Consider the following 15,680-nt stretch of genomic DNA (forward strand, 5'->3'; position numbering starts at 1 on the left):
GGGACAGTGTGTGTGTGTTACTCCGGCACTGTGTGTGTGTGTTACTCGGCACTGTGTGTGTGTGTGTGTACTCCGGCACAGTGTGTGTGTGTGTGTGTGTGTGTGTGTGTGTGTGTGTGTGTGTGTGTGTGTGTGTGTGTGTGTGTGTGTGTGTGTGTGTATGTGTGTGTGTGTGTGTGTGTGTGTGTGTGTGTGTGTTTACTCCGGCACAGTGTGTGTGTGTGTGTTACTCCGGCACTGTGTGTGTGTGTGTTACTCCGGCACTGTGTGTGTGTGTTACTCCGGCACTGTGTGTGTGTGTGTGTACTCCAGCACTCTATGTGTGTGTTACTCCGGCACTGTGTGTGTGTGTGTGTGTGTGTGTGTGTGTGTGGCACTGTGTGTGTGTGTTACTCCGGCACTGTGTGTGTGTGTGTTACTCCGGCACTGTGTGTGTTACTCCGGCAAGGTGTGTGTGTGTGACTCGGGCACGGTGTGTGTGTGTGACTCGGGCACTGTGTGTGTGTGTGTGTCCGGCACTGTGTGTGTGTGTTTTACTCCGGCACTGTGTGTGTGTGTGTTACTCCCGGCACTGTGTGTGCTCCGGCACTGTGTGTTGTGTTTACTCCGGCACTGTGTGTGTGTGTGTTACTCCGGCACTCTATGTGTGTGTGTGTGTGTGTGTGTGTGTTACTCCGGCATGTGTGAGTGTGTGTGTTACTCCGGCACTGTGTGTGTGTGTGTGTGTGTGTTACTCCGGCACTGTGTGTGTGTGTGTGTGTGTGTTACTCCGGCATTGTGTGTGTGTGTGTGTGTTACCTGTCTGTAGGGTGTGTGTGTGTGTGTGTGTGTTACTCCGGCACTGTGTGTGTGTGTTACTCCGTGTGTGTGTGTTACTCCGTCTATGTGTGTTACTCCGGCATGTGTGTGTGTGTGTGTGTGTTACTCCGGCACTGTGTGTGTGTGTGTGTGTGTGTGTTACTCTCGTGTGTTACTGTGTGTGTGTGTTACTGTCCGGCATTGTGTGTGTGTGTGTTACTCCGGCACTGTGTGTGTGTGTGTTTACTCCGGCACTGTGTGTGTGTGTGTACTCCGGCACTGTGTGTGTGTGTGTGTGTTACTCCGGCACTGTGTGTGTGTGTGTGTGTGTGTGTGTGTTACTCCGGCATTGTGTGAGTGTGTGTGTTACTCCGGCACTGTGTGTGTGTGTGTGGCATTGTGTGTGTGTGTGTGTGTGTGTGTGTGTTACTCCGGCACTGTGTGTCCACCTGCAGGGAGGGACAGGGAGGTTTCTTGGTGTGAAGCGCGCACGCGCGACCGCGGCCGGGGGCGGGCCTATAATCAGGCCGAGCTCTCAAACATGACGTCACCACGTCAGCAATGACGACGAAACGTCAGCCATGACGTCCCCTCGGCAGTAACGTGACCGGTTGTGAAGGACAGTGATTGGTCAACAGTGACGCCGCATGACGTCACTATACGTCTACGTAAGAGCGTAGCTCAGTGATCGGCGCCGCGGCGATGGAGGCGGACACAGAGCCGGGTGCTCCCGCTCACCTGGGCCCGACACCGGCACCGACACCGGCCTCCGCTCTGCCTCCCGCTCACCTGGGCCCGGCACCAGCACCGGTCTCCGCTCTGCCTCCCGCTCACCTGGGCCCGGCACCGACACCGGCACCGACACCGACACCGGCCTCCGCTCTGCCTCCCGCTCACCTGGGCCCGGCACCGACACCGGCCTCCGCTCTGCCTCCCGCTCACCTGGGCCCGGCACCGGCACCGCCACCGACACCGGCACCGGCCTCCGCTCTGCCTCCCGCTCACCTGGGCCCGGCACCGACACCGGCCTCCGCTCTGCCTCCCGCTCACCTGGGCCCGCCACCGGCACTGGCACCCGCACCCCGGGCCCGGCACCGGCTCCGGCCTCCGCACCCGCACCCCTGGGCCCGGCACCGGCACTGGCACTGGCCTCCGCACCCGCTCACCTGGGCCCGGCACCGACACCGGCACCGACACCGACACCGGCACTGGCCTCCGCACCCGCACCCCTGGGCCCGGCACCGACACCGGCCTCCGCTCTGCCTCCCGCTCACCTGGGCCCGCCACCGGCCCCTTCTCCCCTAGCCCCGGCACCTTCTCCCCTGGCCCCGGCAGTGATGGAGGTGGACGCAAAGCAGGGCGCTCTCGCTTCCCTGGGCCCGTCCACAGCGCCCTCTCTCCCGGACGCTCCCGCTCCCCCAGAGGCCCCGGTGCCACCATCATCGGCCGCGTCCCCCGCGCAGTCCCCGGCCCTGGGCAGCCAGCGCCTCCTGTTTGTGGATGACCTGGTGTCGGGCACCTACAAGGGGGCTCTGCGGCACGGCATCGTGGGCCTGATTCATGGCGAGGTGAGCAGCGGCGAGAGCTCGGACACGGACGAGGAGGGAGGCGGCCGTGAGCGGCCTCTCAAGAAGGGCTACGTGCGGGTGCAGTGGTACCCGGAGGGCGGCAAGCAGGACGTGAAGGAATTGAAGGTGCGTGGTCGCGGGCAGGTAGGCCCGGGGTGAGGTGGCCTCGGCGCGGGATGGCCGGGGGAGCGGTCGCAGGTGGGGCCCGGTCGGGCCTGGGCTTTGCGGCGGCCCAGCCCGGGACGTGTTGATGCAGAGGCTGAGGTGCGGACACCTGTCCCCGCAGCGAGCCGTCGTCATCTAACACTGTTCTGAAGCAGGCCGATTAGCTCGTCCAGTTAATGCAGCGGGGAGTTTGCGCCACGACAGACGTCTGCGATGTGAACCGAGTGGGAACAACGTTGCTGAATATGGGTGACAGATACCTCGACGTCTTATGCCTTGAAAGGGTCGGGTGCTGATCAAGGGAGCTGTGTTACAGGCGCGGTGCCTTGAGAAGCACCATGGGGGGCAAACAAATGCTGGTATTGACAGCGAAAGTCCCCATCTTACTTGTTTAATTGTTTGATTATTGGGTACGTCATGAAAAGGATATCTTTACATACTAGAATCTACATTGGCCCATTTATTTTGCTAAATCTTTATATTTCTGAAGGCTTTGGGGTGGTGTCTTTGGGATGGTGTCATCTTGTCATGTGTGCTGATACACTGTAGTGTTGGTACAAAAAGGTAGGGTTACCTTTGACAACTGCGCTGCAGTGGGGTTTGGCTGTGGTAGAGGTTGCAGTATACCCTTATGACAAACAAACTGTTTACTGGCATTAAGGTTGTTGCCACTGGCCATCAACATTTGGTGCTGTACGAATGGCATCTTTGACCCTCATTTACATGGAGGTGAATGGAATGGAATGCTAATCATTAATTTGCATCAAACACTTCGCTGACACTGGCAGCCTCATTTCTGTGTAGGCATTAATAACGTACCTGGCTAACTTTTTAGTTTTGTAATAATTTGATTATTTAAGAACAAGAAATTACATGACCAAGCAAGTCCATTTAGCTCATCCTTGTTCTCCATGTTATTTTTCCATTGACAAGTCTCGGCATACGCTCCCTTCTGGACATTAGACGAACCGTTGGGTTTTTGTGACCACTGGGAGGCAATGCTGTTTTATTGATTCCAGTTCATTGTCAGATTTCGAAACAAAAACTTCCCAATTCTCATTTGTAACACACATTTCACTGTACCTTAACTGGTACATGTGACAATAAACTGACCTTGAAACCCTGAGTGCTCATCCTGCTGAGATTTAGTCCATGACCTGTCTATTTGCCTCTAGGCTTGTATATTGCTGATTAGATTGTTACTTTTGTTTAATTTTTACAAATAGTATTGCACCTTTCACTGAATTAAACTGCAATGCCAGCTGTTTGGATGTAACAATAGCTGATCTTTCTGGTATTTGTGCATTTTCTCTGCTCCTAATTTGACATCAGCAAAATATTTTGGTGTATAAATGCTTTGGACAAAAATATCAGGGATTCCATTTTTGGAGGTATGACATTAATCAAAATATTATGATTAATACGATTTCAATTATCATGGCAATTCTGATTAATGTCATTAACTCCATGAACAAAATTTGGAGAATATGAGGTATAAGAGAATATATATTTGATAGTTCATTTAAAATTGCTGGAGCAGATTGGGAAAGTAGTTAAACCAAGCGTGTAAGATCCTCGGCTACATAATTGGAGGCAGATAATGAAAGGAGAGAGCATCACGGTAAAACATTAAGCCACTAGATCAATGAAAATGTGAGTAACATGCAGATACAAGGAACTGCAGATGCTGGAATCTTGTTTAGAACACAGTGCTGGAATAACTCTGGGTTGGGCAGCATCCCTGGTCACAAATTGCTGGAGCAACTTCAGGTCCTCCAAAGATGTTGCCTGACCCACTGAGTTACACCAGCACTCTGTTCCACACGAGTAACATGTAATGTTCCAAATTTAGGAAAGGTGTAACGGCTAGGACGAAGATGCAGATGAGGTTTGGTGAAATGGTTTGGGGGGTGATGAACTTGGATAGCGCATAGACTGGTGAAGCTGACGAGGCTGAGAAACTATCTGCAAAAGTATTTAAAATGAGGAAGCATACAGAGTAGATATAAACTGCTATTGATGGATGAATTTAAAAACTAGGTGGTAAAATGAATGATTCACAAAATAAGAAAATTGAGGATATTTTTTCTCAAAGTTGGGAATATATTTGTCATGTAGTAGGGAGGCAATTCAATTTGGTTCAGAATTGTGCAAGCTAAGTCTCGAGGACTGTTTGCAGGTTTTTGGCCTGAGGCTCGATGAATAGTTTGGTTTTGTATAGAATCAGTTTGAGGTCTAGGCCGAATAGACACTCCATGCTGAAACCATGGTTCTGATTCCTGCATCATTGTCACTCTTGTATTAGCATTGCTTATTGTTATAGTGAGCACTTGCATTTAACTGTCATTTTGGAAAGTGCCTCTGAAACCCACAACCTCCACTTTTCTTGGAACATGTCATCTCAAGCCAATTACATGTCCAGTGTGTTTTGCCATCTTGCATTCAGCTGGTCTTTCTCATGCCTCCCTTGGAATATCTTGGAATAGCTCAAAATATAGCGATTTTTTTGCTGTTCATATGGTTTTCTGTTATATTCGTTTAGCAAATTTCTCATATCTGATTCGGAGCCTTTCTACTTAAACATGGAAGCATACAAAGCATTATCTTCCTCTAATGCCAAGTGTCTCTCAAATGCACAATCATTATAGTACATATTTTTGCTCAGATATTTATAGAAACATAGAAAATAGGTGCAGGAGTAGGCCATTCGGCCCTTCGAGCCTGCACTGCCATTCAGTATGATCATGGCTGATCATCCAACTCGGTATCCTGTACCTGCCTTCTCTCCATACCCCCTGATCCATTTAGCCACAAGGGCCACATCTAACTCCATCTTAAATATAGCCAATGAACTGGCCTCAACTACCTTCTGTGGCAGAGAATTCCAGAGATTCACCACTCTGTGTGAGAAATGTTTTTCTCATCTTGGTCTTAAAAGACTTCTCTCTTATCCTTAAACTGTGACCCCCTTGTTCTGGACTTCCCCAACACCGGGAACAATCTTCCTGCATCTAGCCTGGCCAACCCCTTAATAAATCTGTAAGTTTCTATAAGATCCCCCCTCAATCTTCTAAATTCTAGCGAGTACAAGCCGAGTCTATCCAGTCTTTCTTCATATGAAAGTCCTGACATCCCAGGAATCAGTCTGGTGAACCTTCTCTGTACTCCCTCTATGGCAAGAATGTCTTTCCTCGGATTTCCTCAAAACTGTACACAATACTCCAGGTGTGGTTTCACCAAGGCCCTGTACAACTGCAGAAGAACCTCCCTGCTCCTATACTCAAATCCTTTTGCTATGAATGCTAACATACCATTCGCTTTCTTCACTGCCTGCTGCACCTGCATGCCTTCTTTCAATGACTGGTGTACCATGACACCCAGGTCTCGTTGCATCTTCCCTTTTCCTAAACGCCACCATTCAGATAATAGTCTACTTTCCTGTTCTTGCCATCAAAGTGGATAACCTCATATTTATCCACATTACACTGCATCTGCCATGCATTTGCCCACTCACCCAACCTATCCAAGTCAACTTGCAGACCCCTCGCATCCTCCTCACAGCTAACACTGCCCCCCAGCTTCATGTCATTCGCAAACTTGGAGATGTTGCATTCAATTCCCTCGTCCAAATCATTAATATATATTGTAAATAGCTGGGGTCCCAGCATTGAGCCTTGTGGTACCCCACTAGTCACTGCCTGCCATTCTGAAAAGGACCCGTTTATAAAATGTATTTAGTTCATTTTCAATGCCAGGTGTTGTATCAGTTCTAGTTTAAATTTGTGTTTATTAATTTTATAATTTTGACTTGCTACTTGCCTGTACCCAGTGCTTTAGTTGTGCTGGTGCTTGGTGTGGAATACAGTAGCAGGGGTTAATACTCTAGTGTTGTAAATTATTTAAATTTGACAAGGGACCGAGCAATAACATTATTCTTTGTTTTGCTGCCCCTTTATCTTAAGTCTGCATTGCAGCATTCCAAATTAAAACTTGGATAAAGTTGATGCCATGACAGTGTGTATGTGACGTGGTGTTTACCCCCCCCCCCTCAGATTATAGTTTCTTGAGTAATGTAATTTTTTTATTGTAATGTTGACAGCCTTATCTAAAGATTGTGAAATTGACCTCTGTTTTTGCTAGTTCTTGTTTAACCTGGTCCTGATTGCGGTTTAATTACACTCTGAAACACCTTGGTCATTCTGCTATTTGAAAGGCACTAAGTGATGCTAATCTGCCGAAACTGCAAATGTGCAAACAAAATGTTGTGATTTACATTCTCTGTTCAATGCCATTTGAAAAGACAGATGTATACAGCAATTCGTTCTTCCCCCGCACAATTAAAGCATGGAATAATCTCCACCCAACTATAGTTACCCAACCAGATGCAACTAAATTTAAAGTAGCTTTTTCTTCCCAATAACACTTTCAGGCTTAAGCCCTCCCTTCACCACCTCCAGTTTAAATTCCATTTGGAATATTTTGGAGGGCCAAATTTGATCAGCCATACACCATTTTGGAAAATATTGAAGTTCATAAAGTTTTTCAGTTCAACCAATAGTTCGGGCAATAGATGAAACTTCACCCTGATGATGGTACGATGTTAACATTTTAATTACAATGCTAATCTCATTGGAAGCCTTCGATTGATAGAAGTGATTGTCTTTGCACCTGTTAAGGTTCCAAATGAAAAAATAACAGCTGAAGTTGAGTAGAATTGCAAATATTGTATGGGGAAATGTCAATAAACTAATGCTTGTTGCATTAATCTCTGAAAGAACTATTGCCTTTAAATGTGACCAACAACATATTTTTTAAAAATTCCACTATTTGCTCTTTCAATTATTTGGCCATGAAATAACCTTGTCAGTGTATTGACATTGTGAATGACATTCTGCTGAATTACTGACTGGTTTGAAGAATGTGTACGACCCTTTCACAATGAGTACTTGAAGACCCCCAGTCTATCAAACATTTGCCTTTCCAAACATTTGCCAATAAAAATGCTTTTAAAAATAATATCTTTCACAATTGTTTGGTAAACACATTAAACACTTATTCTCAATGTTATGAATAAGAAATTCTTAATGGCATTTTTAATAATAGATATAACATATAAAATGAGGGGAATCGGCAGTGTGCTGGTGTTTCTTCTAATGCCGGATATTGTGTTGGAGTATGTTTTAATGTTGTGAGCATGAACCATGGATGCTTAATGTTGATGCAATCTCTTTAGATTCTATCTTCATTCCAGAGAATAGGAACTACGAGGGGAAAACGTCTTGGTTACCCCTCCCCATTGAATTATCTCTGCATTTTCTTGTTTGCTAACTTCACATTCTATTTTTACGTCCTAGTTCCTAAATGCAAAACCTTTCAGTGAAATAGTTTTGTGGGTGGGTATAGTGCATGCATGCTGTATTTTGCCCTGCGCCGGTGACCCAGCCCTGCTGCATTGTGAAGTGCTGCTAAGCAGATGTGCTGCTATTGTGCAATGCAGGGCAGGGGAGGAGCCGAGCTCACGCCAGCTGTCTAGATGCTGCGCTTACAGCTAGCACAAGCAAAGGGCTCTGACCTTTGTGACATTTTGACAAATCATTTGAACATTGAATTGCCAATTATTCCTGGTCTTCTGCTGCAGCAATGCTACATACAAGCATTCTGATGGATTGTGTAATAAGACCATTGATGGAATGTGACTCTCCATTACTAGATGACTAGGTGTAGTGCAAATGACGAATATTAAATACCGAAACGTGTTCCCATGTCTCCTGTGTGATCTTAGTGTTTCAGTGAAAGGGAAGACTATGTATTGGGATAACTGGGTTGTAGGGTTTGCATTAAGGGAGGAGAATAAGGAAGTACAGCTTTTTCGTCAGTCAAATAACACAAGCAGGCCCTTCAGCACAACATCCATGCTGAACAATGTAAACTAGTCAGATTTGGCTCATTTCCCTCTAAACCTTTACTAGTACTGATCCAAGTGTTTTAAATATTATTGCACCCTACCTGCTCTGGCAATTCATTCCATGTATAGTGTTGAATCTCCGCCCAGCTCGGCCCGTGGACTTCGGGAGCCGCAGACTCCGGTGGGAGGTGGCCGATTCAGAGGTCCAGACCACTGAGGATGTTCTTCCGCCCGACGTCGGGGCTCCATCGTTCCCGACGAGAGGACCTGAATATTGGGCTGCCTGTAGCGGCGACTGCGGGGGCTCGGGAGACCATGACCACGGGTGAACATCGGGGAACATCAGCGAGGAGGTTGATTGGACTTTGGTTCCTTCCCTCACAGTGGAGAACTTTGGTGCCACTATGGGGATGTTTGTGTTGTGGACTATTGTGTTCAGTGTTTTTGTTTTTTTTATTCGTATGACTGTATGGGGGAAATAGCATTTCGTTGTCGCTTACTTGAAGACAATGACAATAAAATGGAATCAAATCAAAATCAACACCTGCTGAGCGAAAAAGTTGCTGCTTGAGTAACTATTAAATCTTTCCCTTCTCACCTCAAACCTATATCCTTTGATACTTGATTGCCCTATCCTGGGTAAACAACGGCATTTGCTCTAGCTATTCCCATCATTATTTCATACACCTCATTAAGATCACCCCTTAATCCCCTGCACTCAAAGGAATAAAGTTTTAGCTATCCCAATCTCTGCCTGTAGCTCAGGCCTTCCAGTTCTGGTGCATGCTCTCAAATATTTTCTATACTCTCCCACTAACTAACATAATGCCCCCTTCTTATACAGCTGATCAAGATCCTGCTGTAATTTTTGATTACCATCTTGAGTCTATGATACAACCTACTTTAGTATTATCTGCGAACTTGCTAATCACGCCTTGTCCATTCTCGTCTAAATCTCGATATAAACTACAAATGCCAATGGCCCGCCACATCCATGAGGCATACCACTAGTCACAGGCCTCCAGTCTGAAAAAGCAATCTTCCGCCCACACCCTCTACTTCCTTTCATGAAGCCAATTCTGTATCCTCAATCCCCTCTAGTAACTAGCTTCTCGCAGATGTTAAGGTCATTGGTCTGTAGTTCCCAGGCCAATGTTTGTCTGTTAGTTGCCTTTTTTTCTTTGTTCTTGGTTATTTTGTATGCAGATAGTTAGACAAATGGCTGAGGTGGAGATGGGTTTGTGTCTGACAAAATAGTTGTGAATTAAGCATTGAGTTTCAGGCTCGCATCTGTCTCCATCTCTGGCATTTGTCCAACAATCTGCCTATCAAAGACCCCCCTTGCCAATGAATCTAATCTACATATCCAGATCATTTGTATATAATAAATATAAAGGTATCTACTCTGACCTAGATGTTCATTGACAAGTTTCCAACCACAAACAACTCCTGGCACACTGGCACCTTCTCTCAAGCCAGTTGTGGATTTGGTGTGCTAATCCACCTGCTATCCCATGGCTTTAATCCTTGGGACCAGTCCCCCAATAAAATAAGGTGGCAACGGTCTAATGCGAAAGATAGAACATTTAGAAATGTTCTGAAGGGTAATTTTTAACATTGTGAAGGAATCTGGAATGTGGTGTCTGGAGGTGTTGGAATTTGGTACTTGTCACATTGAAGCTTTAGATAAGTACGTGAATTGCCATGGCACCAAAGGTGTCTTGCCGATTGGTGCTGGGTCCATTGCCATTTTTCATCTCCCAACAATTTGAACTAGAATGTACAAGGCATGATTAGTAAGTCTGCAGATAATACAATAGGTGGTACAATGGGATCTTGATCAGCTGAGCAAGTTGAATAAAGAATGACTAATGGAGTTTAATTTGGGAGGTGTTGCATCTTGATGTCAAACCACGGGAGATCCTTCACAGTGAACAACAGGCATCTGGGTCATGCTGGCCTTGACTGATATGTTGCATCCCATTAATGTTGAAGAGATTTGGCTACTCTGGGTAGGATGAGATTCAAAGAGTGTAATGTAATGGTTGGTGTGAATAAATAATGATGAGATATGGGGAAACTGGACGAAATGTTGAATGTACAATAAAAATGCAATGTTGACAAATGTTTGGTTAACTGATTATGGTCAAAAAGTGCTTCTCTGTAGAACAGTAAAATCTAGAATTTTTCTATATAACGGCCATTTCAATACATGGGGAATATACCCCTCAGCAGATTAGAACATATGGCTGAACATAGTGTTGTGTAGACTGAAGTATTTAGTGATTTTACAGATTTCCTGAGCTAAATTATGGTTAGTTAATTGGTTGGGTGTTTCTTCTGTGGATTGAAGATTAATGGGAGAAAGTGCAGGTAGGATAAATAAATCCTGCTCCATTTCACTTGTTAGAGTTGTCTGTAACTCAAGTTCAATTTCAAAATAACAGGTAGAAGGATTGAACTACAGCTGGAAGTGTGTTTTGATAAGCCATCTCGTTTGCAGACCAGAACCTAGGAGGTAATCCAGGTGACACAATTTGGCGCCAATAAGGTTTAAATGAGCTGTCACCATTACTGCCATGAGACTTAGTTTAAAGATAGAGGATGAAAACAAGTCCTTTGGCCTACAGCGCCCATGCTGTCAACCGATCAACCGTACACATTTGTTCGATGTTGTCCCACGGACTTATGCACTCCCAGCATATTGTGTCTACCTTATACTAGGTGTGTAGGAAGGAACTGCAGATGCTGGTTTAAACCAAAGATGGGCACAAAATGCTGGAGTAATTCAGCAGGTCAGACAGCATCTCTGGAGAAAAGGAAAAGGTGATGTTTCGGGTTGAGACCCTTATTCAGAGGTATATACAAGGGGTAATTAACTCGTAAGTCTTTGGGGTGTGGGCAGAAGCCGAAGCACCTGGAGGTAACGCGTGGACACAAGCAGAACGTGCAAGCTCCACACAGACAGCACCCGAGGTCAGGATCGCAACTGGGTCCCCGACGCTGAGGCACCGTGCTGCCCATTAAAATATCTGAGTAGAAACACCATTGTTTACTTCCAGGGGGTGACTTCATTAAACTTGTGTAAATGATCTTTAAAATAGGACCAGGGTATCTGACCATTTGTTTAGTACAAGCAACGAAGATCAAATTTCTTCCCTGAAATGTATTGGATATGCTTGGTAGCTGTTTGCATATGAGAACTGGCTGCACTGTTCCTCTCTGTTGCTCTTTCTCCTCTTCCTTATCTACTGAGAACTCTAGGTGTTAAGGGGCTGTCCCACTGCGGCAATCTAATTGACGAGTTTAGAAGAGTTTGCCCTCGACTCGTAGAAACATAGAAAATAGGTGCAGGTGTAGAGGCCATTCGGCCCTTCGAGTCTGCACTGCCATTCGATATGATCATCCAACTCGGTATCCCATCCCTGCCTTCTCTCCATACCCCCTGATCCCTTTAGCCATAAGGGCCACATCCAACTCTCTCTTAAATATAGCCAATGAACTGGCCTCAACTACCTTCTGTGGCAGAGAATTCCACAGATTCACCACTCAGTGTAAAAAATGATTTTCTCATCTCGGTCCTAAAAGACTTCCCTCTTATCCTTAAACTGTGACCCCCTAGTTCTGGATTTCCCCAACATCGGGAATAATCTTCCTGCATCTAGCCTGTCCAACCCCTTAAGAATTTTGTAAGTTTCTATAAGATCCCTCCTCAATCTTCTGAATTCTAGCGTGTACAAGCTGAGTCTATCCAGTCTTTCTTCATATGAAAGTCCTGCTATCCCAGGAATCAGTCTGGTGAACCTCTGTACTCCCTCTATGGCAAGAATGTCTCCTCGGATTAGGAGACCAAGACCCTGTACAACTGCAGTAGAACCTCCCTGCTCTTGTACTCAAATCCTTTTACTATGAATGCTAACATACCATTTGCTTTCTTCACTGCCTGCTGCACCTGCATTCCTACTTTCAATGACTGGTGTACCATGACACCCAGGTCTCGTTGCATCTTCCCTTTTCCTAATCGGCCATCATTCAGATCATACTCGCAGCATGGTCGACACGAGGTCCTAGGAGGTCTTTGTAACTCTCCTTCGTGCTTGAGAGTAGTCCCTGCGTAATCGGGGCCTTAACTAGATTGCGGCGTATTTTTCAACATGCTGAAAAAAGCCCGCGAGTTAAAAAAAGGTCGCCATGCAAAACTCATAGGTTTTCACTCGTAGGTTTAGTCGAAGTAGGTCGGCATGTTATTCGTAGGTAATCGAGGGTAGTCGAAGCTAGTCTTCAAAATAGTCGAAGGAGGTCTTCAACATGACACTTTTTTAAACTCGGTCACCGCAGTGGGACAGCCCCTTTAGAGAGCCGAACTTGCTGGACCAGGATACTGTTTGAATGGAGAAGAGTGAAGGATCTGATCCTTCACACCTAAATGATGATAACCATTGCCCAATCATCAATTAACAATTTGCTTACAATATGATGGTGGAGGTGCCATTTATGTAGCAGTTGAATAGGAATGGGCCTAGAACACTGCTGAGAAGTTTCTGCACTCATGTCTTGGGCCTGAAATAATTGAGTCCAACTATTGTAACTTTCTTCTTGCTAGGTGGGACTTTGTGGGAAATTCGGATTCAGTTTATTTAATTTCTACCAGTGTTCCTCAGTTCCATATGTAGTAAAATGCTGGCCTGCATTTTCCTGCATGTTCTTGCATATCTTGATTATATGACTGAGAAGAATTTCCTATCCCTTATGACCGTGTCTGTGTGCACAAGATCTGCTCTCTGACCTTCTACACTCTGCAGTTTAGCAATATCTGGCAGCACAGTGTGGAGACCCAAATGCCTATTTCAGCTGCAAAGCCAGAAGGTTGGGCATTACCAGCTGTAAGGTTGTGGTTGATTCAGTTTAGAGGCTCCGTACATTAGAATCGAAGGCTCATAGAAACAATCCAATCAACCAATGTCCAGGCCGGCCAATGTGCACCCACCTGCATTAAGCCCATTGCCATATACTTGGTCCATAGCCTGTGCTTCAGGGATTCAAATGCTTATCTAGACACTAAAACCGGGGAAAAAGATTCCCCTTGGATCCCCTCTAAATCACTCCCCGCCCCCACCCCCCCCCCCCCCCCCCCCCCCCCCCCCCCCCCAAAGCTTAAATCGATTACCTCTAAATTTTATCTAGCTATGATATGAGGAAAGGCTCTCTGCAGTCTACCCTAAATATATCCTTCATAATAACACATCCCAATCACCTAACTCTAACCCTAATGCCCCAGTGAAAACAGATCCAGCACCAACAGTTTCTCTTGACTGAAACACACTATCCCAAGCAACATTCTGAGTCTCCTCCACATCACCTTCAGCACTATCACATCTTTCCTATTGTGTGGTGACCCTAATGCAGTCCTCTAACTGAGGTATGTTTTACCATTTTAACTACTTCCCCATAAGTCTTGATTGAGGAAGGGTCTTGACATGAAACATCGACTGTCCATTTCTTTCCACAGACGCTGCCTGATGTGCCAAGTTCCTCAAGCACTTTGTAATTTGCCTCAGGACTGGACATGCAGAGTAAATGGTAGGGCCCTGGGGAGTGCTATAGAATAGAGACCGAGGGGTGTGGGTATATATTTCATGGAGGTAGCCACACGGGTTGACAGGGTGGTGAAGATGATGTTTACCACATTTGCCTTTATTAGTCAGAGTATTAAGTATGGGGTTTGGGATGTAATGCACAAGGTGTTGGTAAAGCCACATTTGGAGTACTATACAGTTCTGGTCGCTGTGCTGTAGAAAGGATGCCCTTAAAAGGATTTACAAGGATGTTATTGGGTCTAGAGGATTTGAGTTGCAGGCGAGGATTGTTTTCCATGGAATGCAAGAGGCTGAGGGGTGATCTTAGAGGCTTATCAAATGATGAGGAGGCTAGTCTTTTCCCCAGGAAGGAGAATTCAAAACTAGAGCCCCTCGGGGAAAGAGACCGCAGCGTAACTTTACCTACAGAGAGAGTGACTGGTATATGGAACAAGCTGTCAGAGGAGGTAGAGGCAGGTACAATGATGACATTTGAAAACCTCTTGGGAAGGAGCATGGAATGGAAATGGGACAGTTCAGCACATGAATGGCCCCTTTGGCCCACAACGTGTGTGAACTTGATGCCAAGTAGCATTTGCCTGCTGCTGATCTATATTCCTCCACTCACTTCTGTGATGTTTGGTGGACTGTATGGGGTGGGAGGAACCATTGCTCTTCCCGTGCAGCAGGTGTTGCAGCACAGGACAAAGGGGGACGTGTATATAGTTTATCCCGTCTGTAGACAGTCTGTGCGTGCAGACAGATTCTGCGTTTTGAGTTGTCATTTTGAGTTATCTCGCTACCAGTAAAGAGTAATGTAATAAATACTTCTGTTGTACCTTGAAGACACTCAAGTTTTTGTGCAGACCTAGAAAACGAACACGAAAACATCATATCCATGTGCTCGACTAAATACCTCTTAAACGCCACAGTTGTATCTGCTTGCACCACCCCTGGGTAGCACGTTCCAAGCAAAAACAAACTTTCCATGCATATTTCCGCCTAACGTTTCCCCTGACCTTAAAGTTGTACCCTCTAGACTCTCCAGTCTTTGACATTTCCACCCTGGGAGGGAAATGGTTCTGGCTGAATGTTCTCTGTAGTCTTTCTAGCTGAGTGACATCCTTGTCAAAGGATGATCAAAACTGAACACAGTTCCATCTTCTGTACTCAATACTCTGATGGCCAATGTACCAAAAGCCACCTTTACCACTCTTTGCTTGTGACACCACTTTCAGGAAACTGCATTCCTAGATCTGTCTGCTTGTTTCTTTTCAATAAACTCTCTTGGCTCTGACTAATTTTTGATTGAATGTTTTGTTAACACTTCAATAAAATCCCTGGGAAGCCTTGATCCAAAGGTCACCTATCCATTTTCTCCAGAGATACTGCCTAACTTAACCATATAACAATTACAGCACGGAAACAGGCGATCTTGGCCCTTCTAGTCCATGCCGAACACTTACTTGCATTTTGCATTTTGCATCTATCTTTGGTATAAGCTAACACCTGCAATTCCTTTTTTATTATATTCCCTAATAACAATGTTAGACACGCAACTCTGTAGCACCCTGTTTACCCTCTTATTCCTAGAATGCTGGAGACCTTTTAAAACATTAGGAATATTACATTAAGGTATGCATAATGTATTTTGTTACATTTGCAGTA

General features: G+C 45.7%; 1 protein-coding gene across 1 annotated transcript in view; it reads left to right on the forward strand.

Moving 5' to 3' along the window:
• The first annotated feature begins 1,482 nt into the window (after positions 1–1,482).
• LOC129708487 ((E3-independent) E2 ubiquitin-conjugating enzyme UBE2O) overlaps positions 1,483–15,680 on the forward strand; it is a 96,660-nt gene continuing 82,462 nt past the window's right edge. Inside the window, exon 1 of the mRNA XM_055654311.1 lies at positions 1,483–2,492. Within this exon, the coding sequence (XP_055510286.1) occupies positions 2,136–2,492 (357 nt within the window). The 5' untranslated portion in view covers positions 1,483–2,135. The remainder of the gene's footprint in view (positions 2,493–15,680) is intronic.

Source organism: Leucoraja erinacea, chromosome 23, assembly GCF_028641065.1.
Source record: "Leucoraja erinacea ecotype New England chromosome 23, Leri_hhj_1, whole genome shotgun sequence".
NCBI classification, from domain to species: Eukaryota; Metazoa; Chordata; class Chondrichthyes; order Rajiformes; family Rajidae; genus Leucoraja; species Leucoraja erinaceus.